Source organism: Pseudophryne corroboree, chromosome 1, assembly GCF_028390025.1.
Source record: "Pseudophryne corroboree isolate aPseCor3 chromosome 1, aPseCor3.hap2, whole genome shotgun sequence".
In the NCBI taxonomy this organism is placed as follows: Eukaryota; Metazoa; Chordata; class Amphibia; order Anura; family Myobatrachidae; genus Pseudophryne; species Pseudophryne corroboree.
Genome location: NC_086444.1, coordinates 46,644,814 through 46,671,036, shown reverse-complemented (window position 1 = coordinate 46,671,036; position 26,223 = coordinate 46,644,814). Strand labels below are relative to the sequence as shown.

The 26,223-nt window shown below is 46.8% G+C and overlaps 1 protein-coding gene across 1 annotated transcript in view; it reads left to right on the top strand.

The window, feature by feature from the left end:
• DYM (dymeclin) overlaps window positions 1-26,223 on the top strand; it is a 532,360-nt gene that overhangs the window by 198,444 nt on the left and 307,693 nt on the right. Inside the window, exon 10 of the mRNA XM_063958471.1 lies at window positions 16,595-16,708. Within this exon, the coding sequence (XP_063814541.1) occupies window positions 16,595-16,708 (114 nt within the window). The remainder of the gene's footprint in view (window positions 1-16,594; window positions 16,709-26,223) is intronic.

The following is a 26,223-nucleotide window of genomic DNA, read 5'->3' as shown; positions in this document are numbered from 1 at the left end:
AATAGCCTCAGCCTGGATGTGCAGTGCTGGGGTAGTGTGGTTGGATTCCCTGACTGAAAATATTGATACCCTGGATAGGGACAGTATTTTATTGACTCTAGAGCAATTAAAGGATGCGTTTCTTTATATGCGAGATGCTCAGAGGGATATTTGTACTCTAGCATCAAGAGTAAGTGCGATGTCCATATCTGCCAGAAGAAGTTTATGGACGCGACAGTGGTCAGGTGATGCGGATTCCAAAAGGCATATGGAAGTGTTGCCATATAAAGGAGAGGAATTATTTGGGGTCGGTCTATCGGATCTGGTGGCCACGGCAACTGCCGGAAAATCCACTTTTTTACCTCAGACCCCCTCCCAACAGAAAAAGACACCGTCTTTTCAGCCGCAGTCCTTTCGCTCCTATAAAAACAAGCGAGCAAAAGGACAGTCTTATCTGCCGCGAGGCAGAGGAAAGGGTAAGAGAGGGCAGCAAGCAGCCCCTGCCCAGGACCAGAAGCCCGCCCCGGGTTCTACAAAGCCATCAGCATGACGCTGGGGCTTTACAAGCGGACTCAGGAGCGGTGGGGGGTCGACTAAAGATTTTCAGCAATCAGTGGGCTCGCTCACAGGTGGACCCGTGGATCCTGCAGATAGTATCTCAGGGTTACATGTTGGAGTTCGAAAGGTCTCCCCCTCGCCGGTTCCTAAAGTCTGCTTTACCAACGTCTCCCTCAGAAAGGACGACGGTATTGGAAGCCATTCACAAGCTGTATTCTCAGCAGGTGATAGTCAAGGTACCCCTCCTACAACAGGGAAAGGGGTATTATTCCACGCTATTTGTGGTACCGAAGCCGGATGGTTCGGTAAGACCTATTCTAAATCTGAAATCCTTGAACCTGTACATACAGAAATTCAAGTTCAAGATGGAGTCACTCAGAGCAGTGATAGCGAATCTGGAAGAAGGGGACTTCATGGTGTCCCTGGACATAAAAGATGCTTATCTGCATGTCCCAATTTACCCCTCACACCAAGGGTATCTCAGGTTCGTGATACAAGACTGTCATTATCAGTTTCAAACGCTGCCGTTTGGTTTGTCCACGGCCCCTCGGGTCTTTACCAAGGTAATGACCGAAATGATGGTTCTTCTACGAAGAAAAGGCGTATTAATTATCCCTTACTTGGACGATCTCCTGATAAGGGCAAAGTCCAGAGAACAGCTGGAAGTCGGTGTAGCACTAACCCAAGTAGTGCTTCAGCAACACGGGTGGATTCTGAATCTTCCAAAATCTCAATTGACCCCGACAACACGTCTGCTGTTCCTGGGAATGATTCTGGACACGGTTCAGAAAAAGGTGTTTCTCCCGGAGGAGAAAGCAAGGGAGTTATCCGAACTGGTCAGGAACCTCCTAAAACCAGGAACTGTGTCAGTACATCAATGCACAGGAGTCCTGGGAAAGATGGTGGCTTCTTACGAAGCAATTCCATTCGGCAGATTCCATGCACGAACATTTCAGTGGGATCTGCTGGACAAATGGTCCGGATCGCATCTGCACATGCATCAGCGGATAACACTGTCACCAAGAACAAGGTTGTCTCTCCTGTGGTGGTTGCAGAGTGCCCATCTGTTAGAGGGCCGCAGGTTCGGCATACAGGACTGGGTCCTGGTGACTACGGATGCCAGCCTACGGGGCTGGGGAGCAGTCACACAGGGAAGAAACTTCCAGGGTGTATGGTCAGACCTGGAGACGTCTCTTCACATAAATATACTGGAGCTAAGAGCGATATACAATGCTCTAAGCTTGGCAAAACCGCTGCTTCAGGGTCAGCCGGTGTTGATCCAGTCGGACAACATCACGGCAGTCGCCCACGTAAATAGACAAGGCGGCACGAGAAGCAGAAGAGCAATGACAGAAGCTGCAAGGATTCTTCGCTGGGCGGAAAATCATGTCATAGCACTGTCAGCAGTGTTCATCCCGGGAGTGGACAACTGGGAAGCAGACTTCCTCAGCAGACACGACCTTCACCCGGGAGAGTGGGGACTTCATCCGGAAGTTTTCCACATGATTGTGAACCGTTGGGAAAAACCAAAGGTGGATATGATGGCGTCTCGCCTCAACAAAAAAACTGGACAGATATTGCGCCAGGTCAAGAGACCCTCAGGCAATAGCTGTGGACGCTCTGGTAACACCATGGGTGTACCAGTCAGTGTATGTGTTTCCTCCTCTGCCTCTCATACCAAAGGTACTGAGAATTATTCGGAAAAGGGGAGTAAGAACAATACTAGTGGCTCCGGATTGGCCAAGAAGAACTTGGTATCCGGAACTTCAAGAGATGCTCACGGAGGATCCGTGGCCTCTACCTCTAAGAAGGGATCTGCTTCAGCAGGGACCTTGTATGTTCCAAGACTTACCGCGACTGCGTTTGACGGCATGGCGGTTGAACGCCGGATTCTAAAAGAAAAGGGCATTCCAGAGGAAGTTATTCCTACCTTGATTAAGGCTAGGAAGGAAGTGACCGCACAACATTATCACCGCATTTGGAGAAAATATGTTGCGTGGTGTGAAGCCAAGAAGGCCCCAACGGAAGAATTTCAATTGGGTCGATTCTTACATTTCCTGCAGGCAGGATTGTCTATGGGCCTCAAATTGGGGTCTATTAAAGTTCAAATTTCGGCCTTATCAATCTTCTTCCAGAAGGAATTGGCTTCAGTGCCTGAAGTACAAACTTTTGTCAAGGGTGTACTACATATACAGCCCCCGATTGTGCCCCCAGTGGCACCGTGGGATCTAAACGTAGTTTTGGATTTTCTCAAATCTCATTGGTTTGAGCCTCTCAAATCTGTAGATTTGAAGTATCTTACATGGAAAGTAACCATGCTACTGGCCCTGGCTTCAGCCAGGAGAGTTTCAGAGTTGGCGGCTTTATCGTACAAAAGCCCATATCTGATTTTCCATTCGGACAGGGCAGAACTGCGGACACGTCCTCATTTTCTCCCTAAGGTGGTTTCGGCTTTTCACTTGAACCAGCCTATTGTGGTGCCTGCGGCTACTAGCGACTTGGAGGACTCCAAGTTACTGGACGTTGTCAGAGCATTAAAAATATATATTTCAAGGACAGCTGGAGTCAGAAAATCTGACTCGTTGTTTATATTGTATGCACCCAACAAGATGGGTGCTCCTGCGTCTAAGCAGACGATTGCGCGTTGGATCTGTAGCACAATCCAACTTGCACATTCTGTGGCAGGCCTGCCACAGCCTAAATCTGTAAAGGCCCACTCCACAAGGAAGGTGGGCTCATCTTGGGCGGCTGCCCGAGGGGTCTCGGCATTACAACTTTGCCGAGCAGCTACGTGGTCAGGGGAGAACACGTTTGTAAAATTTTACAAATTTGATACTCTGGCTAAGGAGAACCTGGAGTTCTCTCATTCGGTGCTGCAGAGTCATCCGCACTCTCCCGCCCGTTTGGGAGCTTTGGTATAATCCCCATGGTCCTGACGGAGTCCCCAGCATCCACTAGGACGTTAGAGAAAATAAGAATTTACTTACCGATAATTCTATTTCTCATAGTCCGTAGTGGATGCTGGGCGCCCATCCCAAGTGCGGATTGTCTGCAATACTTGTACATAGTTATTGTTACAAAAATCGGGTTATTATTATTGTTGTGAGCCATCTTTTCAGAGGCTACTTCGTTTGTTATCATACTGTTAACTGGGTTCAGATCACAAGTTGTACAGTGTGATTGGTGTGGCTGGTATGAGTCTTACCCGGGATTCAAGATCCTTCCTTATTGTGTACGCTCGTCCGGGCACAGTACCTAACTGAGGCTTGGAGGAGGGTCATGGGGGGAGGAGCCAGTACACACCATGTGATCCTAAAAGCTTTCTTTAGATGTGCCCTGTCTCCTGCGGAGCCGCTATTCCCCATGGTCCTGACGGAGTCCCCAGCATCCACTACGGACTATGAGAAATAGAATTATCGGTAAGTAAATTCTTATTTTAAAACATGAAAACATGAGTGAGAAGAGAGAAAACAAAAAAAAACAAAAGAGAGAGAACAATTCATAAAAATATATATTACATAAACCAACAATAAACAACAACCGGGGGAAAAAACATTTTCTTTCAAACATTTTAAAACATTGTCAGATCATCAGGCTGTCATATCTACATGTCCAATGGTTTCCTTGCGCAGTCCCTCCCACCAGCACCTCTATACTCCACCCTCTGTATCTGGCCAGGATACATTGATGCGGATAGGTCATGCTGGGGTTTGGTAGACTTCTGCAAAGACCAAGTAGATATGCAATGTTTGAGTCCTACCAATAGTCGTCAGAGATGGGGAGAGAAAAAGAAACATTTCACAGATACATTTACAACGTTTCACCCGGTCATTCCTGTGTCTTCAGGGAATGACCTCCCAATTTATTAACTGTTACCTCAGGCTTACCATCAGTCCTAATGATCACCTTTCCTGACTACATATTATGGGTGTGGCTCAAAATTCTTCCTATATGATCCCTGTTTATAATTTGGTGTGTCATAACCCTGCTCATATCTTTGTCTAGGGGGTTTATGTGAATTTGGTCTACTTCTTGGTCTACAATCTCTTGCAAAATGACCTTCCTTCTGGCAGTTATAACACTTTGTCACCTTTGACTTAACCACAGGGATCTGAGGCTTCTTTGTTTCCCCTTGCTTGATGCTGGTTTGCTCATGCCCAACAGCAGAGTCCCTTAATGCAGTTACTGATTTATCTCTCCAGTATGGATTGGTGATCTGTATCCTTGCTCTCAACACTTCCTTTAAACCATCCATTAGCACAGATACTGCTACTTCTCTGTGCGGTGCACTTGTTTCGATGTTTTCTATACCCGTATACCTAGTCATGTCCTGCAATGCCCGGTGGAAATAATTAGAAGTACTTTCCCCTTTGTTTTGTCTTATGGAGAAGATTTTGTTCCACTCGACAATGGCTGGGAAATATACTTCTAACTGTCGGTTGATCTGCTTAATACATTCCTGATTGTGTTCCTCCGTACAAGGTACCTCCGTGTCTAATTTACAATCAGCAATAAATTTCGCAGGGTCAACACTGGAGGGCAAACATGCCCTCAGCACTGTCCGCCACTCTTTGTTGGTGGGTTCTGTGGAGTTTCCTAGTTCTTTAACAAACCTTTGACATGCTACTAGATTTTTCCTGGGATCAGGAAATTCAGACATAATTGATCTCAATTCCATCCGGGACCATGGACAGCGCATTGCACTGTCCTTGACGGGAAGGATTCCCTGATCGTCAGTCTTCCCATCGGGGACTGTGATCACCCTGACAGGACTAAACTCAATTACATCACCTTGTTTTGGTCTTACAATATGGGGTACATTTGTTTGTGCGTGATATAAAACATTGTACGTACCTGTGGACACGACCTCACCTGACCCTCCGTTAGGGGGTTTGATTATTGCCTTTACCGATTTGGTCGCGTCCACCTGGATGTCTTGTGTGATGGCTGCTGGAAGAGGTGCCGACATCGGGCTGGGCTCACTTTCTTGTTTGTATTCCTGAGGGAAGTTTAACATGGGGTGCAACTTGCATAGGTTAATAGTTGTACATTTAACAGTATTACAATTATCATTGTTATGTTTATTACACTTATTCTTATCATCTATACTACAGTTGCTAAGAGCGTTTTTATTGTTCAACATTGTGCCTTTCTCCGCAACCATAATTCTCTCCATTGCCATGTCTCTCCTCCCAAGATAAGAGTCAGATATGTTAGTTAACTCTCTTTGCAATTCACTTTCCTGTTGCCATAACTGTAAACAATCAAAAATGTTTAACTCGTCTCTTTGCTGATTTAATGAGACTTATCCTTCTCCTTAGATTCAGTAACACATCTGTGCTAAAGCTGCCTACTCTTGGGAACTTCTCCCCGTCATATACAGTCATTCTCTCCCATTCATCACATAAAACTTCTGTGTGTGAGCCGTATTTTTCACACATTACGTACCTTGCCGACCCGATTGGTCGGTTTATAGAATCAACCCGAACCGAGGTTGATCGCCCCCTTCCTGAACAACTGGCCCCCATAATTTGCAGGTGTTGCTTGCTCTACCTCTGACCTTTATATCAGGGTCTTCAGCGAACCCTTACAAAAAACCAAAATATTCAAAGATAGGTTGACGGTGGTGGTTTACCGAGTACCCCACTTACTCGCCCACGCCGACCAATACGCCCACACACTGATATAGTGCTGGCGTACTCGACCCAGGGCCCCTATGAACCTTTGTTTACTGGAACATGTGAGTGTGATCCGCAGAGCATTAACCCTTTCCAGTAACTGTGGGGTTGTTGGATAATTCCTGAGTGACCAGCGAACTTCCCTTTTAAAAATAAAAAATTACACAAATCACGTTAGAATGTACAAATAGCGTTTATGACCCTTTTTGTACACAAATGGTACTAGGTCAAGTTACTAACTAATGCACACAATTACGTGCGGTACAATCGTTCAGTACATAAGCAACTAATCTTATGTACGGAGCGACCAGTGGAATCGACATTCAGCAGCTGCGAATTCCTTCAGCCTGAGCTTTATGGCCTATATGGGTTCCGCTCCAACCCTTCTTGGTGTTGGGCTACTTGACTCTATAGCGGACTTCCTTGTCTGCTGTACCTGGACTTTCTTGTCTGTTATGCGACCTCCTGGTCTGACCTCCTGGTCTGTTACAGTATGACCTCCTGGTCTGCTACACTCTAATGCTCTTTATATGTTTAACAAGGGATGCCTCCCTAGCCACCGTGCATGTCACTTACACGTATGTAATTTCACGAGAACTCGATTTCTGTGGTTCAATCCCCAAAATTGTAAAAACTTATATATACAAACACTCACTCACCACATGTACACTTTTGTTTCTATTTCTATTTCTGCGCAGAAATTTCTTTCCTTTAGACCAGATGTGTTGTAAATTGGAGAAGGATCTATTAGCTTAAATTTCGGACACTGAAATAGATTTGCGCTATTTATCGCGTTGCCACCTTTTCGCCTGTTACAATAACACTAGCGTGTGATTTGAGTTACGTGGGCGTACCCGGACGCTCCGTTGCGTAATATACGCTGCGTGCGTCGGCCTTTGAGTTGCGTGCGCGCGTCTCAGCCTTTTGTTAGAGACACGTGTACGCAATGCAGATATCCACCGTAACACAACTAACACGTTTATCAATGTAGATGATCCTCGATCATCTACCGAACACCACACCAATCTCTCCTTGTATCTTTAGGCAGAGCTGCGTGTGTGCTTTGCAATTTATCTCTTAATGTATTACTTTTACACTTTAACTATGAACTAGCGACAAATCTCTCTTAGCACGTTTATCAATTATAAAATGGCAAACAGGAGAGTGATATATGAAAATACACGAATAAAAAGAAATGCAGATATGCGTGTGTGCGTACGCAAGATAGAAATAAACAGTTTTAAAAGACACTAGCGTGTTGTTCTTACCTCCGGTTCCGGATTCCCTCAGCACCCTTTACTAAGCGAAGCAGACGCTTATCCAGACAGCACTGCGAGGAATATGATCTCCCGCCCTTTGCTGATGGATAATGTCTGCTGGAATTACCTAGCAGAGATATGTGAAGGACGGACGAGCCGCCAATTGATAAAGCTAAATATTTATCTTACTTAAAACCCTTTAAGAGGTCTAAGAACACAGTACGCTATTTACGTATGGTATACCGTAAGGGTACGCACGTTGCGTAACAATCGCTTAGCCGTTGTCGAGACGCTCGAGCGTCACGTTCGCTTACGGCCAAGGGATCACAGGCAGGCACGCTATAGGCTGCCGACTAGATAAAGCCAAATATTTATCCTATATAACACACTATACAGAGGTTAAGAAACACTGTACGCAACCGGCGCACGAGGTACCGTAAGGGTACGCTCTTAGCGTAGCGGACGCTGTATCGGGAGCAAGCCGCTCGAGCGACACAAACGCTCGCGAGAATACGCTGTTGGTATCGGGCACACTATAGGTGAGCGACTACCGTAATGCTACGCTACCAGCGTAGCGGACGCTCGAGACCACGAGGAGATCACGAGCGGCGCAGACGCTCACAAGATAACAATCAGTAGACCTTGAATGTAACACACAGAAATGATATTCTTATACTGTAAACCCTTTTGTAGTGATAAGGTGAAAATCCAACACAGTTTAACCTGGTTTACACTAAAGCTGTTTGAGCGATAGAGACGCTCCTATTACCCACTGCAATAAACACACAATACCGGTCTAAGGGTCTAACGCCTTTTAAGGAAATGAATGAACGTTCAAAAAGAATAATACAATACAAGTCATACACTACAATATAACATAGACTACCTAACCAGATAACTACACCGGAAATACAATATCAGTACAATAACTATATAAGAGAAACGAGAGAGAAAGAGAAGAGAGAGAGAGATATGGCTCAAAATAACAAGGAAAGACAATATGATTGCGGAGAAAACTTACGCACAAAGGGGAACGATCGCATGCGCCTCTGGACATCCAGCTCCCGATTATCAGCAATGAGAACCGTTGAAGAGTGAGCTGGATGTGATCGGCTTGTCTATTTATGTCCCACACACAATACAATTCAATGGTCCCTACAATCTCATTATTCATTGGACACAGGAATTCGTCTTCGCACTAAAACAAAAGGTCATAGGTTGATTCATACAGGTGGGCTGTGTCTACTTCCAACTGCTCAGGTGGGTGGGAAACTAGGTTTCCCGCCGCATGGATAAGTAAGTGCAAATAATAGTAAATGGACATAAACTTCTTATGTCCGTAACTATTCGCACGAGCGATTAATCCGCTTCAAACCAACACCGGAATATTGCTAATTAAATACTCTTCCGATGGATACTAAACACCACTGTATAATCCTTGTCTGACCCTTTGTATCAGACAAAGATGGATCTCTCTGTCCATGAACATGCTACATTAACTAAACTTTCAGAATCTATCAAAGGGACCATGATCTACAAAATACCTTATATGGTTAAAATATGTAACGATTGAGTCGCCCGCTAGACGCATACAAACTCTACCGTAAATCCGCATATCGTGCGCCTGCGGGTGCCCGCGAAGGCGAGTTTGCGCACGCACGGGAGAGCTCTTGCACGCGCAGCGGGAGCTCGCATGAGGTGCAAATATGGCAGTGTGCATAGTGATATTTTTCTGACTTTGACAACAGGGATAATAGTTTGCTAACATAGAGCATATTAAAGACGTCGTCTTAGATATAAAGGATGCACAGAGGGATATTTGCTGGCTGGCATCCAGAATTAATGCAATGTCCATTCTGCCAGGAGGGTATTAGAAACCCGGCAGTGGACAGGTGGTGCTGCCTATAAAAGGCACATGGAGATTCTGCCTTATAAGGGTGAGGAATGGTTTGGGGATGGTCTCTGGGACCTCGTATCCACAGCAACAGCTGGGAAGAAAAATTTTTTACCTCAGGTTTCCTCACAGCCTAAGAAAGCACTGTATTTTCAAGTACAGTCCTTTCGGCTTCAGAAAAGCAAGCGGGTCAAAGGCGCTTCCTTTCTGCACAGAGACAAGGGAAGAAGGAAAAAGCTGCACCAGCAGCCAGTTCCCAGGATTAAAAAATCTTCCCCCGCTTCCTCTGAGTCCACCGCATGACGTTGGGGCTCCACAGGTGGAGACAGGTGCAGTAGGGGCGCGTCTCGGGAACTTCAGGGACCAGTGGGCTTGCCCACAGGTGGATCCCTAGGTTCTGCAAATAGTATCACAGGGATACAGGCTGGAGTTCGAGGCGACTCCCCCTCGCCGTTACCTCACATCAGCCTTGCCTGCTGCCCTCGGAGAAAGGTAGTACTGGCGGCAATTCACAAGCTGTACTTCCAGCAGGTGAAATCAAGGTACCCCTCCTTCAACAAGGCCGGGGTTACTATTCCAAAATGTTGTGGTACCGAAACCAGACGGTTCGGTGAGACCCATTCTAAAATTGAATGCCTTGAACACTTATATACGAAGGTTCAAGTTCAAAATGGTATCGCTCAGGGCGATTATTGCAAGCCTGGAAAATTTCATGGTATCACTGGACATCAAGGATGCTTACCTGCATGTCCCTATTTACCCTCTTCACCAGGAGTACCTCAAAATTGTGGTACAGGATTGTCATTACCAATTCCAGATGTTGCCGTTGGTCAGTCCCCGGCACAGAGGTATTTACCAAGCTAATGGCCGAAATAATTATCCCGTACTTGGACGATCTCCTTATAAAGGCGAGGTCCAGGGAGCAGTTGTTCGGCGGAGTAGTACTATCTCGGGAAGTGCTACAACAGCACGGCTGGATTCTGAATATTCCAAAGTCGCAGCTGGTTCCTACGACGCGTCTACTGTTCCTGGGTATGGTTCTGGACACAGAACAGGATAAAAAGGGTTTCTCCCGGAGGAGAAGTCCAAGGAGTTGTCGTCTCTAGACAGAGACCTCCTAATACGTATACAGGTGTCGGTGCATCAATGCACGCGAGCCCTGGGAAGGATGGTAGCTTCTTACGAAGAAATTCCATTCGCCAGGTCCCATGCAAGGATTTTCCAGTGGGATCTGTTGGACAAGTGGTCCGGGTCGCATCTTCAGATGCATCGGCGGATAACCCTGTCTCCAAGGGCCAGGGTGTCGCTGTTGTGGTGGCTGCAGAGTGCTCATCTTCTAGGGGGCCGCAGATTCGGCATACAGGACTGGGTCCTGGTGACCACGGATGCCAGCCTTCAAGGCTGGGGGGCAGTCACACAGGGAAGAAACTTCCAAGGCTATGGAAAAGTCAGGAGACTTCCCTACACATAAATATTCTGGAACTAAGGGCCATTTACAATGCCCTAAGTCAGGCTAGACCCCTGCTTCAACACCGGCCGGTGCTGATCCAGTCAGACAACATCACGGCGGTCGCTCATGTAAACCGACAGGGCGGCACAAGAAGCAGGATGGCGATGGCAGAAGCCACAAGGATTCTCCGATGGGCGGAAAATCATGTGTTAGCACTGTCAGCAGTGTTCATTCCCGGAGTGGACAACTGAGAAGCAGACTTTCTCAGAAGACACGACCTCCACCCGGGAGAGTGGGGACTTCATCCAGAAGTTTTCCAAATGATTGTACACCATTGGGAAAGGCCACAGGTGGACATGATGGCGTCCCGCCTCAACAAAAAGCTACAAAGATATTGCGCCAGGTCAAGGGACCCTCAGGCGATAGCTGTGGACGCTCTGGTAACACCGTGGGTGTACCAGTCGGTGTATGTGTTCCCTTCTCTGCCTCTCTTACCCAGGGTAATGAGAATAATAAGAAGGAGAGAAGTAAGAACTATACTCATTGTTCCGGGTTGGTCAAGAAGAGCTTGGTAACCAGAATTCCAAGAAATGATCTCAGAGGACCCATGGCCTCTGCCGCTCAGACAGGACCTGCTGCAGCAGGGGGCCTGTCTGTTCCAAGACGTACCGCGGCTGCGTTTGACGGCATGGCGGTTGAACGCCGGATCCTGAAGGAAAAGGGCATTCCGGAGGAAGTTATCCCTACGCTATTTAAAGCTAGGAAAGAAGTGAACGCAAACCATTATCACCGCATATGGTGGAAATATGTTGCGTGCTGTGAGGCCAGGAAGGCTCCAAAGGAGAAATGTCAGCTTGGTCGATTTCTGCACTTCCTACAGTCAGAGGTGACTATGGGCCTAAAATTGGGTTCCATGAAGGTCCAGATTTCGCCTCTATCGATTTTCTCCCAAAATAGAACTGGCTTCACTGCCTGAAGTTCGGACTTTTGTTAAGGGAGTGCTGCATAGTCAGCCCCCGTTTGTGCCTCCAGTGGCACCGTGGGATCTCAACGTAGTGTTGGATTTCCTGAAGTCGCATTGAGTTGAGCCACTTAAATCCGTGGAGCTACAATACCTCACGTGGAAAGTGGTCATGCTGTGGGCCTTGGCGTCGGCCAGGCGTGTATCAGAATTGGCGGTTTTGTCATGCAAAAGCCCTTATCTGTATTTTATATAGATAAGGCGGAATTGAGGACTCGTTCCCAATTCCTTCCTAAGGTGGTATCAGTTTTTCATGTGAACCAACCTATTGTGGTGCCTGCGGCTACTTGGGACTTGGAGGATTCCAAGTTTTCTGGACGTAGTCAGGGCCCTGAAAAATATATGTTTCCAGGACGGCTGGAATCAGAAAGACTGACTCGCTATTTATCCTGTATGCACCCAACAAGCTGGGTGCTCCTGCTTCTAAGCAGACTATTGCTCGCTGGATCTGTAGCACGATTCAACTTGCACATTCTGCGGCTGGACTGCCGCACCCTAGATCTGTAAAAGCCCATTCCACGAGGAAGTTGGGCTCTTCTTGGGCGGCTGCCCGAGGGGTCTCGGCTTTACAAATTTGCCGAGCTGTTACTTGGTCGGGGTCAAACACTCTTGCAAGAGTCTACAAGTTTGATACCCTGGCTGAGGAGGACCTAGAGTTTGCTCATTCGGTGCTGCAGAGTCATCCGCACTCTCCCGCCCGTTTGGGAGCTTTGGTATAATCCCCATGGTCCTTACGGAGTCCCCAGCATCCACTTAGGACGTTAGAGAAAATAAGATTTTACTCACCGGTAAATCTATTTCTCGTAGTCCGTAGTGGATGCTGGGCGCCCATCCCAAGTGCGGATTGTCTGCAATACTTGTATATAGTTATTGCCTAACTAAAGGGTTATTGTTGAGCCATCTGTTGAGAGGCTCAGTTGTTATCATACTGTTAACTGGGTATTGTATCACGAGTTATACGGTGTGATTGGTGTGGCTGGTATGAGTCTTACCCGGGATTCAAAATCCTTCATATTTGTGTCAGCTCTTCCGGGCACAGTATCCTAACTGAGGTCTGGAGGAGGGTCTTGGTGGGAGGAGCCATTGCACACCAGGTAGTCCTAAAGCTTTCTTTAGTTGTGCCCAGTCTCCTGCGGATCCGCTAATCCCCATGGTCCTTACGGAGTCCCCAGCATCCACTACGGACTACGAGAAATAGATTTACCGGTGAGTAAAATCTTATTTTCCTCCATATACTTTAGCAGTACTCCTATCAGTGTCTGTGAAAGGAATGGTACCGCGTTCTCTTGTATTAGACATTATCACTGCAATCAGACTTAAGTGACATTTTTTCTTTTTCAGGTTTTCTGAACTCTGTGTATAATGAGTTTCTGGATAAGTGCTCACAAACCTGTTTTATCCTGACAAAATGCCTTTGTGTGAAAAAGGGAGAAATTAGCAGATCTGTTTCTAAATATAGCTGCTTTTATGTGTCAGTGGTGACTGGATCTCATTTTATTGCTACAAAATATTGTACATTGCTAGCAAATGTCGGTCATCTTCTCACCACTGTGGGGCACTTTTTCATTGGAGGCTATGGCTAATTGCCTGGTGAGAAGTCGTTGTGTGCAGACAAGTTGTAAACATTTTATAGAAATCTGATTGGCGGTACGGAGTGTCGATTCTGTGTACTTTTAGCACTTGACCCTTTCCACCCTATCCTCCCATATTTGCTGGTATTAATCTCTCCTATGTCGGCTTCATGTTCTGACATCTTTCCAGCCCTGTCCCAAGTGCTTGCCAATGTTTTATGCTGGATCCTTTTCAGACAGGTTTCAAAACAATAAATAAATAGCCTTTATAGTAACTTGGCCTTTCCTTTGTGGCTGACAGGGAGAGTGAAAGGCAGGAGAAGGGATGGACTGGTTTCATTTATATTGATCGGTCATCTGTTTTTCATATTATTAATCAGTGCCTACATGTCATGTAATCTTGGACGCTAGACTAGGGTTGCGGTCATCTGTGTTGCTAGCTGCTTGCCTAGATCTGTTCTTTGATACTCTGAAAGTTTAAAGGGTCCTCTTTAATCATCTAGAGAATGAGCCCCACCCCTCTTCCTCCATCATGCCTGAGAATTGGCTGAACTGCCTATACTGGTAAGCTTGTGCGCAATTATTATTTTGTTGGTTTAGGGAATGTACCAAGACAGATAGCCATTCAGACAGACAGACATACATACACACATACATACACACATACATACATACATACATACACACATACATACATACATACATACATACAGTTGTGCTCATAAGTTTACATACCCTAGCAGAATTTTTGATTTTCTGGCCATTTGTCCGCGAATATGAATGATAACTCACAAAGTTTTCTTTCAATCATGGTTAGTGGTTGGGTGAAGCCATTTATTGTCAAACAACTGTGTTTACTCTTTTTAAATCCTAATGACAACAGAAACTACCCAAATGACCCTGATCAAAAGTTTACATACCCTGGAGATTTTGGCCTGATAACATGCACACAAGGTAACCATCCTCACCTGTGATCTGTTTGCTTGTAATGTGTGTGTGTGTGTGTGTGTGTGTGTGTGTGTGTGTGTGTGTGTGTGTGTGTGTGTGTGTGTGTGTATAAAAGGTCAGTGAGTTTCTGGACTCCTGGAATACCCTTGCATCTTTCATCCAGTGCTGCACTGACTTGTCTGGATTCGGAGTCATGGGGAAAGCAAAAGAATTGTCAAAGGATCTGCGGGAAAAGGTAAAGACCAGAAAATCACAAATTCTGCTAGGGTATGTAAACTTATGAGCACAACTGTACATACACACACACACACACACACACACACACACACACACACACACACACACACATAACTGCATGCAATAAATCTTGCTATGTACACAGTAAGAATGATGCCAACCGAGCTCAAGGAAAATGAACTATTTAGTAGTTGTATTAGTGTGATTCATGTTCATTTATGTGTTTTGTTTTTCATAAATGACTGTTTCACAAGAGTTTAGATGAAGTGTATGTAATCTAATACTTGGAGAACCGAATTGAAATGTCCAAATCACCGGTGAAATTACCTCATTCTTGGCATTTCCGAAGCATCCCCCCTTCCCCCATGTTCTAAACTATGTATTGTGTTGATTGGCTTGCAGTCTCATATGTAACATGGTTGGCTTTAGACTCTGGAACATGATCAGTAGCGTCATCACACGTTTGGAGGGAAACAGCTTACATAATATTCTTTGGTATTTGAGCTTTTCCGCCCCCATCCAACAAACTTTTGACCGCTGGCTGCAAACTGTCCAGAAGCAAAAGAGGGTTTTAACTGGAAGGCAAACTATATTTCAGAAGTTGCTTAATCTGCTGTAATGTTACAGTACTGATGCAAAATGGTCAGAAAATAACATATAATGAGCAAATTATTATATAGACTAGAATATCTGATGCCTACACACAGTGAATAGGGAACTAGTAAATACCTTCCTCATTTGTAAAGAATTGCTCCCTGTTCTGCCTTGATCACACCACAAAGCAGAATGCCAATGTGCCCATAATACAGAATGGCAGTGTAAATGTGGGACTCTCTATTATATCGCTGGAACTGTGGAACGGTCTGCAACACTGCCAAACTCGTTATGGGCAAGTCTCTGCAACGCGTTTTCTATCCGCTGCTAGATATAATATCAAACCCCCCTACCTGCCAGCGTATAGTTTACATATCAACACATTTACCTATTGCACGGCGTGTTTATAGGCTTATAAAATGTGCCATTATAAATGCATTGGACCTCATTTAGGATCAGACGTAAATCTATAAAGACCACATTTACAGTAATATACACAATGCGTGTTGCGTCCTGCTGCGGCTGGTGTGATGGATCGGGGACAGATGCGTGTCTGTAAGGGCGTGCTCACGTTGTAGGCGATTAATATGCGCGTCTCTGATGGTAAGGCGATCATGGATGATGATAATGACAGCACCAAAAACCAACCACAAAATACCGCCTTTTAGTGCGCCACCGGCGCTGCGTTCTGGAACATGTTACCGCTAAAGCAGGGAAACAAGTGCGGGCTTCCCCCATCCAATCAGCCCGCTACTGCAGTGCCTGGGAAATCCTGACACGCTACATGCAAGGGTGTTAATAATAGTAACATTTTATTAAATATGATGATAGAACTACTTATCCCAGCAGCTCCTAGATGCCATTGGCTGTTTGTGCATACTAGTGCTTGTGGAACCACAAATACCAGGATGCCCAAGGTCCTTAGTGGCTGTAGCGCAGGGGGGCTCCCATGTGCGATTCCGCTGCTGGTTACTCACATGGTGTGAAGGGCAGTTGTCTTGAGGGTGTATTGTGGAGAGGAATGCAAGACGTAAAGTCTGCGCACAGTGCTTTTCCTGCAACGCTGCAGGTGTGGGGGGTGTCCGCACAGTAACACCTAACTGATAAAGTGGGCAAAACTTGCAGGACTGTAGTACGATGAGCTAATAATGAGAAATGGCAAATACGTTCATCCAAGAGGGACAAGGCCTTTGCTGAGATAGCGGACAGCAGTCAGGGGCTAGCATGGCTACAGGAGGCCTCAGTGCCAGCTGCTCAGTGACCAGTCTTCCCTGCCCACCGGGCAGAATGCAGAGCATTACCCATATCTGCAATTCAGGAGCAATGTGGTATAATTCACTAATCATTTAGCAATTAGCGATGTCTCTAGTTGTCACATAGTGATGGTCCGGTCTTGTCTTTGCAGATACTGAAGAACATAACTTGGTATTCTGAGCGTGTACTGACTGAAATCTCTCTGGGCAGTCTCCTCATCTTAGTAGTGATCAGAACCATTCAGTACAATATGACTCGCACCAGGGTAAGTAATGTTCGTTATTTCACATGCATCTAATTACTAGAGTTTAATTGAGACAGATGGGAGTATGGTAGAGTGTACTACAGATTTGTGTGTTCAGAAGGTGTTTGATCCTGGGGGCCTATCCTATCATGAATGATAGTGTATTCCATACGTGGGACGGATAAAGGACTATGAGAGGGATTACAGGACTGTGAGAGAGACTTCATGTGAGAGGTGACAGGACTATGAGAGAGACTTCATGTGAGAGGTGACAGGACAGTGAGAGAGACTTCATGCGAGGGGTGACAGGACTATGAGAGAGACTTCATGCGAGGGGTGACAGGACTATGAGAGAGACTTCATGTGAGAGGTGACAGGACAGTGAGAGAGACTTCATGTGAGAGGTGACAGGACAGTGAGAGAGACTTCATGCGAGGGGTGACAGGACTATGAGAGAGACTTCATGCGAGGGGTGACAGGACTATGAGAGAGACTTCATGTGAGAGGTGACAGGACTATGAGAGAGACTTCATGTGAGAGGTGACAGGACAGTGAGAGAGACTTCATGCGAGGGGTGACAGGACTATGAGAGAGACTTCATGCGAGGGGTGACAGGACTATGAGAGAGACTTCATGCGAGGGGTGACAGGACTATGAGAGAGACTTCATGTGAGAGGTGACAGGACAGTGAGAGAGACTTCATGCGAGGGGTGACAGGACTATGAGAGAGACTTCATGCGAGGGGTGACAGGACTATGAGAGAGACTTCATGTGAGAGGTGACAGGACTATGAGAGAGACTTCATGTGAGAGGTGACAGGACAGTGAGAGAGACTTCATGTGAGAGGTGACAGGACTATGAGAGAGACTTCATGTGAGAGGTGACAGGACAATGAGAGGGACTTCATGCGAGAGGTGACAGGACTATGAGAGAGACTTCATGCGAGGGGTGACAGGACAATGAGAGGGACTTCATGCGAGAGGTGACAGGACTATGACAAAGACTTCATGTGAGAGGTGACAGGACTATGAGAGAGACTTCATGCGAGGGGTGACAGGGCTATGAGAGAGACTTCATGCGAGGGGTGACAGGACTATGAGAGAGACTTCATACGAGGGGTGACAGGACTATGAGAGAGACTTCATGCGAGAGGTGACAGGACTATGAGAGAGATTTCATGCGAGAGGTGACAGGACTATGAGAGAGACTTCATGCGAGAGGTGACAGGACTATTAGAGAGATTTCATGTGAGAGGTGACAGGGCTATGAGAGAGACTTCATGTGAGAGGTGACAGGACAGTGAGAGAGACTTCATGTGAGAGGTGACAGGGCAGTGAGAGACTTCATGCGAGGAGTGACAGGACTAAGAGAGACTTCATGTGAGAGGTGACAGGACTAAGAGAGAGACTTCATGCGAGGAGTGACAGGACTAAGAGAGACTTCATGTGAGAGGTGACAGGACTATGAGAGAGACTTCATGCGAGAGGGTGACAGGACTATGAGAGATACTTCATGTGAGAGGTGACAGGACTATGAGAGAGACTTCATGTGAGAGGTGACAGGACTATGAGAGAGACTTCATGTGAGAGGTGACAGGACTATGAGAGAGACTTCATGCGAGGAGTGACAGGACTAAGAGAGACTTCATGTGAGAGGTGACAGGACTATATGAGAGACTTCATGTGAGAGGTGACAGGACTATGAGAGAGACTTCATGTGAGAGGTGACAGGACTATGAGAGAGACTTCATACGAGGAGTGACAGGACTAAGAGAGACTTCATGTGAGAGGTGACAGGACTATGAGAGAGACTTCATGCGAGAGGTGACAGGACTATATGAGAGACTTCATGTGAGAGGTGACAGGACTATGAGAGAGACTTCATGCGAGGGGTGACAGGACTATGAGAGAGACTTCATGTGAGAGGTGACAGGACAGTGAGAGAGACTTCATGCGAGGGGTGACTGGACTATGAGAGAGATTTCATGCGAGAGGTGACAGGACTATGAGAGAGACTTCATGCGAGAGGTGACAGGACTATGAGAGAGACTTCATGCGAGGGGTGACAGGACAATGAGAGGGACTTCATGCGAGAGGTGACAGGACTATGAGAGAGACTTCATGCGAGGGGTGACAGGACAATGAGAGGGACTTCATGCGAGAGGTGACAGGACTATGACAAAGACTTCATGTGAGAGGTGACAGGACTATGAGAGAGACTTCATGCGAGGGGTGACAGGGCTATGAGAGAGACTTCATGCGAGGGGTGACAGGACTATGAGAGAGACTTCATACGAGGGGTGACAGGACTATGAGAGAGACTTCATGCGAGAGGTGACAGGACTATGAGAGAGATTTCATGCGAGAGGTGACAGGACTATGAGAGAGACTTCATGCGAGAGGTGACAGGACTATTAGAGAGACTTCATGTGAGAGGTGACAGGGCTATGAGAGAGACTTCATGTGAGAGGTGACAGGACTATGAGAGAGACTTCAGGGGTGACAGGACTAAGAGAGACTTCATACGAGGGGTGACAGGACAGTGACAGAGAAAAAGATGAAGTGAAGTATGCATCGCTGAGTGCTATAGGTTGGAGTTCTTATACATAAAAATAGCTATGCAAACTCCACGCCAAGTATATACTGTTAAAGGTGGATCAGATCAATAGGATCACCCGTCCTTGCTGTGTCTCTCTCTAATGTAATGACACTCACTTTAAATAAATGGATGACGTCACTAAAAGGTATCTTTAAACATGCACTTCCGTCCTGGACCTCCAATTTAACCCACAACACCAGTGTTGACCGTGGATAGATGACCATAAATGGATATCAGGTGGATAAAGGTAAAAAATCCCGTCAGGGAATTTATTCAACAGAGTAAAAAAGGTAAGTTTACAGAACAGCAGAACTCGTACCCCTTCCTGGATGAGGCTGCGCTTCACTACTGAGACGCGCGAGATGTCTCAGTCCGCTGTACCGCCAACAGCCTCAGACATGCGGATAGGTGATACTTCTCTCCTGGAACTGCTCACAAAACCTCCAGTATCAACGCGTTTCGGGGATCCGCCCCCTTTCTCAAGATCTGCTGTAGGAGGTCCAAATCTTCACATATATACCCATGGGAATTTTCTGATTGGATCTATCCAAATTCAATCATGATGAACAGGTGGCGCTGATTTCTCACACATCCATTCTGACACGGTGAACATGAACTAAATACACTAGAGTCTATCACATTGTGCCTCCCAATATATATATATATATATAATGGAGGCTATAATGGAACTAATTAATGCCAATGAATATGTTTATACAATTAAAAAATACATAGTAATAAAATGTACATTATAAATATTTCTCTAACGTCCTAGTGGATGCTGGGGACTCCGTCAGGACCATGGGGAATAGCGGCTCCGCAGGAGACAGGGCACAAAAAGTAAGCTTTTAGGATCACATGGTGTGTACTGGCTCCTCCCCCTATGACCCTCCTCCAAGCCTCAGTTAGGTTTTTGTGCCCGTCCGAGCAGGGTGCAATCTAGGTGGCTCTCTTAAAGAGTTGCTTAGAAAAAGTTTTTAGGTTCTTTATTTTCAGTGAGTCCTGCTGGCAACAGGCTCACTGCATCGAGGGACTTAGGGGAGAGAAGTGAACTCACCTGCGTGCAGGATGGATTGGCTTCTTAGGCTACTGGACACCATTAGCTCCAGAGGGAGTCGGAACACAGGTCTCGCCCTGGGGTTCGTCCCGGAGCCGCGCCGCCGACCCCCCTTGCAGATGCTGAAGATTGAAGAGGTCCGGAACCAGGCGGCAGAAGACTTTCAGTCTTCATCAGGTAGCGCACAGCACTGCAGCTGTGCGCCATTGTTGTCAGCACACTTCACACAGCGGTCACGGAGGGTGCAGGGCGCGGGGGGGGGGGCGCCCTGGGCAGCAATGTATAATACCTGTATGGCGAAAAATACATCACATATAGCCCTTGAGGCTATATGGATGTATTTAACCCCTGCCAGATATCACAAACTCCGGAGAAGAAGCCCGCCGAAAAGGGGGCGGGGCCTATTCTCCTCAGCACACAGCGCCATTTTCCCTCACAGAAATGCTGGTGGGAAGGCTCCCAGGCTCTCCCCTGCACTGCACTACAGAAACAGGGTTAAAACAGAGAGGGGGGGCACTGATTTGGCGATATGAATATATATTAAAATGCTATAAGGGAGGAACACTTATATAAAGGTTGTCCCTGTATAATTATAGCGTTTTGGTGTGTGCTGGCAAACTCTCCCTCTGTCTCCCCAAAGGGCTAGTGGGTCCTGTCCTCTATCAGAGCATTCCCTATGTGTGTGCTGTATGTCGGTACGTGTGTGTCGACATGTATGAGGAAAATGTTGGTGAGGAGGCGGAGCAAATTGCCTGTAATGGTGATGTCACTCTCTAGGGAGTCGACACCGGAATGGATGGCTTATTTATGGAATTACGTGATAATGTCAACACGCTGCAAGCCGGTTGACGACATGAGACGGCCGGCGAACAAATTAGTACCTGTCCAGGCGTCTCAAACACCGTCAGGGGCTGTAAAACGCCCATTTACCTCAGTCGGTCGACACAGACCCAGACACGGACACTGATTTCAGTGTCGACGGTGAAGAAACAAACGTATTTTCCTTTAGGGCCACACGTTAAGGGCAATGAAGGAGGTGTTACATATTTCTGATACTACAAGTACCACAAAAAAGGGTATTATGTGGGATGTGAAAAAACTACCTGTAGTTTTTCCTGAATCAGATAAATTAAATGAAGTGTGTGATGATGCGTGGGTTTCCCCCGATAGAAAATTATTGGCGGTATACCCTTTCCCGCCAGAAGTTATTGTTATTGTTATCAGAACAAGTGGCGGTACCATCTACAGATAGGGCCGTACTTAAGGAGCCAGCTGATAGGAGGCTGAAAAATATCCTAAAAAGTATACACACACATGCTGGTGTTATACTGCGACCAGCGATCGCCTCAGCCTGGATGTGCAGAGCTGAGGTGGCTTGGTCGGATTCCCTGACTAAAAATATTGATACCCTTGACAGGGACAGTATTTTATTGACTATAGAGCATTTAAAGGATGCATTTCTATATATGCGAGATGCGCAGAGGGATATTTGCACTCTGGCATCAAGAGTAAATGCGATGTCCATATCTGCAAGAAGATGTTTATGGACACGACAGTGGTCAGGTGATGCAGATTCCAAACGGCACAAAGATGTATTGCCGTATAAAGGGGAGGAATTATTTGGGGTCGGTCCATGGGACCTGGTGGCCACGGCAACTGCTGGAAAATCCACCGTTTTTTACCCTAAGTCACATCTCTGCAGAAAAAGACACCGTCTTTTCAGCCTCAGTCCTTTCGTCCCTATAAGAGTCATATCTGCCCAGGGATAGAGGAAAGGGAAGAAGACTGCAGCAGGCAGCCCATTCCCAGGAACAGAAGCCCTCCACCGCTTCTACCAAGTTCTCAGCATGACGCTGGGACCGTACAGGACCCCTGGATCCTACAAGTAGTATCCAAGGGGTACAGATTGGAATGTCGAGACGTTTCCCCCTCGCAGGTTCCTGTAGTCTGCTGTACCAATGTCTCCCTCCGACAGGGAGGCAGTATTGAAAACAATTCACAAGCTGTATTCCCAGCAGGTGATAATAAAATTACCCCTCCTACAACAAGGAAAGGGGTATTATTCCACACTATATGGTGGTACTGAAGCCAGAAGGCTAGGTGAGACCTATTCTAAATCTGAAATATTTGAACACTTACAAAGGTTCAAATCCAGATGCAGTCACTCAGAGCAGTGATAGCGAACCGGGAAGAAGGGGACTATATGGTGTCCCGGGACATCAGGGATGCTTACCTCCATGTCCCAAAATTTGCCTTTCTCACCAAGGGTACCTCAGGTTCGTGGTACAGAACTGTCACTATCAGTTTCAGACGATGCCGTTGGATTGTCCAAGGCACCCCGGGTTCTTACCAAGGTAATGACCGAAATGAGGATTCGTCTTCAAAGAAAATGGACGACCTCCTGATAAGAACAAGGTCCAGAGAACAGTTGGAGGTCGGAGTAGCACTATCTCAAGTAGTTCTACGACAGCACGGGTGGATTCTAAATATTCCAAAACCGCAGTTGTTCCGACGACACGTCTGCTGGTCCTAGGGATGATTCTGGACACAGTCCAGAAAAAGGTGTTTCTCCCAGAGGAGAAAGCCAGGGAGTTATCCGAGCTAATCGGGATCCTCCTAAAACCAGGAAAAGTGTCAGTGCATCATTGCACAAGAGTCCTGGTAAAAATGGTGGCTTATTACGAAGCGATTCCATTCGGCAGATTTCACGCAAGAACTCTTCAGTGGGATCTGCTGGACAAATGGTCCGGATCGCATCTTCAGATGCATCAGCGGATAACCCTATATCCAAGGACAAGGGTGTCTCTCCTGTGGTGATTACAGAGTGCTCATCTTCTAGAGGGCCGCAGATTCGGCATTCAGGATTGGATGCTGGTGACCACGGAGGCCAGCCTGAGAGGCTGGGGAGCAGTCACACAGGGAAAAAATTTCCAGGGAGTGTGATCAAGTCTGGAGAATTCTCTCCACATAAATATACTGGAGCTAAGAGCAAATTTATAATGCTCTAAGCTTAGCAAGACCTCTGCTTCAAGGTCAGCCGGTATTGATCCAGTGGGATAACATCACGGCAGTCGCCCACGTAAACAGAAAGGGCGGCACAAGAAGCAGGAGGGCAGTGGCAAAACTGCAAGGATTTTTCGCTAGGCGGAAAATCATGTGATAGCACTGTCAGCAGTGTTCATTCCGGCAGTGGACGACTGGGAAGCAGACTTCCTCAGCAGGCACGACCTCCACCCGGGAGAGTGGGAACTTCATCGGGAAGTTTTCCGCATGATTGTGAACCGTTGGGAAAGACCAAAGGTGGACATGATGGCGTCCCGCCCGAACAAAAAACGGGACAGGTATTGCGCCAGGTCACGAGACCTTTAGGCGATAGCTGTGGACGTCCTGGTAACACCGTGGGTGTAACAGTCGGTGTATGTGTTCCCTCCTCTGCTTCTCATAACCAAGGTATTGAGAATTATAAGACGTAGAGGAGTAAGAACTATACTCGTGGCTCCGGATTGGCCAAGAGGGACTTGGTACCCGGAACTTCAAGAGATGCTCACAGAGGACTAATGGCCTCGGGAGCTAAGAAGGGACTTGCTTCAGCAAGTACCATGTCCGTTCCAAGACTTACCGCGGCTGCGTTTGACGGCATGGCGGTTGAACGCCGGATCCTAAGGGAAAAGGCATTTCGGAAGAGGTCATACCTACCCTGGTCAAAGCCAGGAAGGAGGTGACCGCACAACGTTATCACCACATGTGGTGAAAATATGTTGCGTGGGTGAGGCCAGGAAGGCCCCACGAAGAAATTTCAACTAGGTCGATTTCTGCACTTCCTGCAAACAGGAGTGTCTATGAGCCTCAAATTGGGGTCCATTAAGGTTCAAGTTTCGGCCCTATAGATTTTCTTCCAGAAAGAATTGGCTTCGGTTCCTGAAGTCCAGACGTTTGTCAAGGGAGTATTGCATATACAGCCCCTTTTGTGCCTCCAGTGGCACCGTGGGATCTCAACGTAGTGTTGGGATTCCTCAAATCATATTGGTTTGAACCGCTCAAATCTGTGGTTTTGAAATATCTCACATGGAAAGTGACCATGCTGTTGGCCCTGGCCTCGGCCAGGCGATTGTCAGAATTGGCGGCTTTGTCTTAAAAAAGCCCATATTTAATTTTCCATTCGGACAGGGCAGAACTGCGGACTTGTCCCCAGTTTCTTCCTAAGGTGGTGTCAGCGTTTCACCTGAAACAACCTATTGTGGTGCCTGCGGCTACTAGGGACTTGGAGGACTCCAAGTTGCTAGACGTTGTCAGGGCCCTGAAAATATATATATATATATATATATATATAATTCCAGGACGGCTGGAGTCAGAAAGTCTGACTTGCTGTTTATATTGTATGCACCCAAAAAGCTGGGTGCTCCTGCTTCTAAGCAGACTACTGCTCGTTGGATTTGTAGTACAATTCAGCTTGCACATTCTGTGGCAGGCCTGCCACAGCCAAAATCTGTAAATGCCCATTCCACAAGGAAGGTGGGCTCATCTTGGGCGGCTGGCCGAGGGGTCTCGGCTTTACAACTTTGCCGAGCAGCTACGTGGTCAGGGGGGAACACGTTTGTAAAATTCTACAAATTTGATACCCTGGCTGAGGAGGACCTGGAGTTTCTCTCATTCGGTGCTGCAGAGTCATCCGCACTCTCCCGCCCGTTTGGGAGCTTTGGTATAATCCCCATGGTCCTGACGGAGTCCCCAGCATCCACTAGGACGTTAGAGAAAATAAGATTTTACTTACCGATAAATCTATTTCTCGTAGTCCGTAGTGGATGCTGGGCGCCCATCCCAAGTGCGGATTGTCTGCATTACTTGTACATAATTATTGTTACAAAAATCGGGTTGTTATTGTTGTGGGCCATCTTTTCAGAGGCTCCTTCGTTGTTATCATACTGTTAACTGGGTTCAAATCACAGGTTGTACGGTGTGATTGGTGTGGCTGGTATGAGTCTTACCCGGGATTCAAGATCCTTCCTTATTGTGTACGCTCGTCCGGGCACAGTACCTAACTGAGGCTTGGAGGAGGGTCATAGGGGGAGGAGCCAGTACACACCATGTGATCCTAAAAGCTTACTTTTTGTGCCCTGTCTCCTGCGGAGCCGCTATTCCCCATGGTCCTGACGGAGTCCCCAGCATCCACTATGGACTACGAGAAATAGATTTATCGGTAAGTAAAATCTTATTATTACAATACATTTTTCTTATGATAAGAAAACCCTTCCCTAATTATCGAAACATCAGACCTAATACTCCTAGACCCAGTACTAGCAATAGACCCATTAGGAGCCGTGATAGTAGAGGTCGTTTTTTAGGGAAGTAGCGGATGACCGACAGAGCTCCCAGAAACCCAGAAGAATGGGCAAAAGGGGTGGCATAAGGATAAAACTGTACAGAGATCAGCTTCTTTAGAGATAAAGGGTGCAGAGGAAGACGTTAAATCTAGAAGCACAACGATATACAATTTAAGTAATTATATTTCTCTAACGTCCTAAGTGGATGCTGGGGACTCCGTAAGGACCATGGGGAACAGCGGCTCCGCAGGAGACTGGGCACAAAAGTAAAGCTTTAGAACTACCTGGTGTGCACTGGCTCCTCCCCCTATGACCCTCCTCCAAGCCTCAGTTAGATTTTTGTGCCCGAACGAGAAGGGTGCACACTAGGTGGCTCTCCTGAGCTGCTTAGTGAAAAGTTTAGTTTTAGGTTTTTTATTTTCAGTGAGACCTGCTGGCAACAGGCTCACTGCATCGAGGGACTAAGGGGAGAAGAAGCGAACTCACCTGCGTGCAGAGTGGATTGGGCTTCTTAGGCTACTGGACATTAGCTCCAGAGGGACGATCACAGGCCCAGCCAT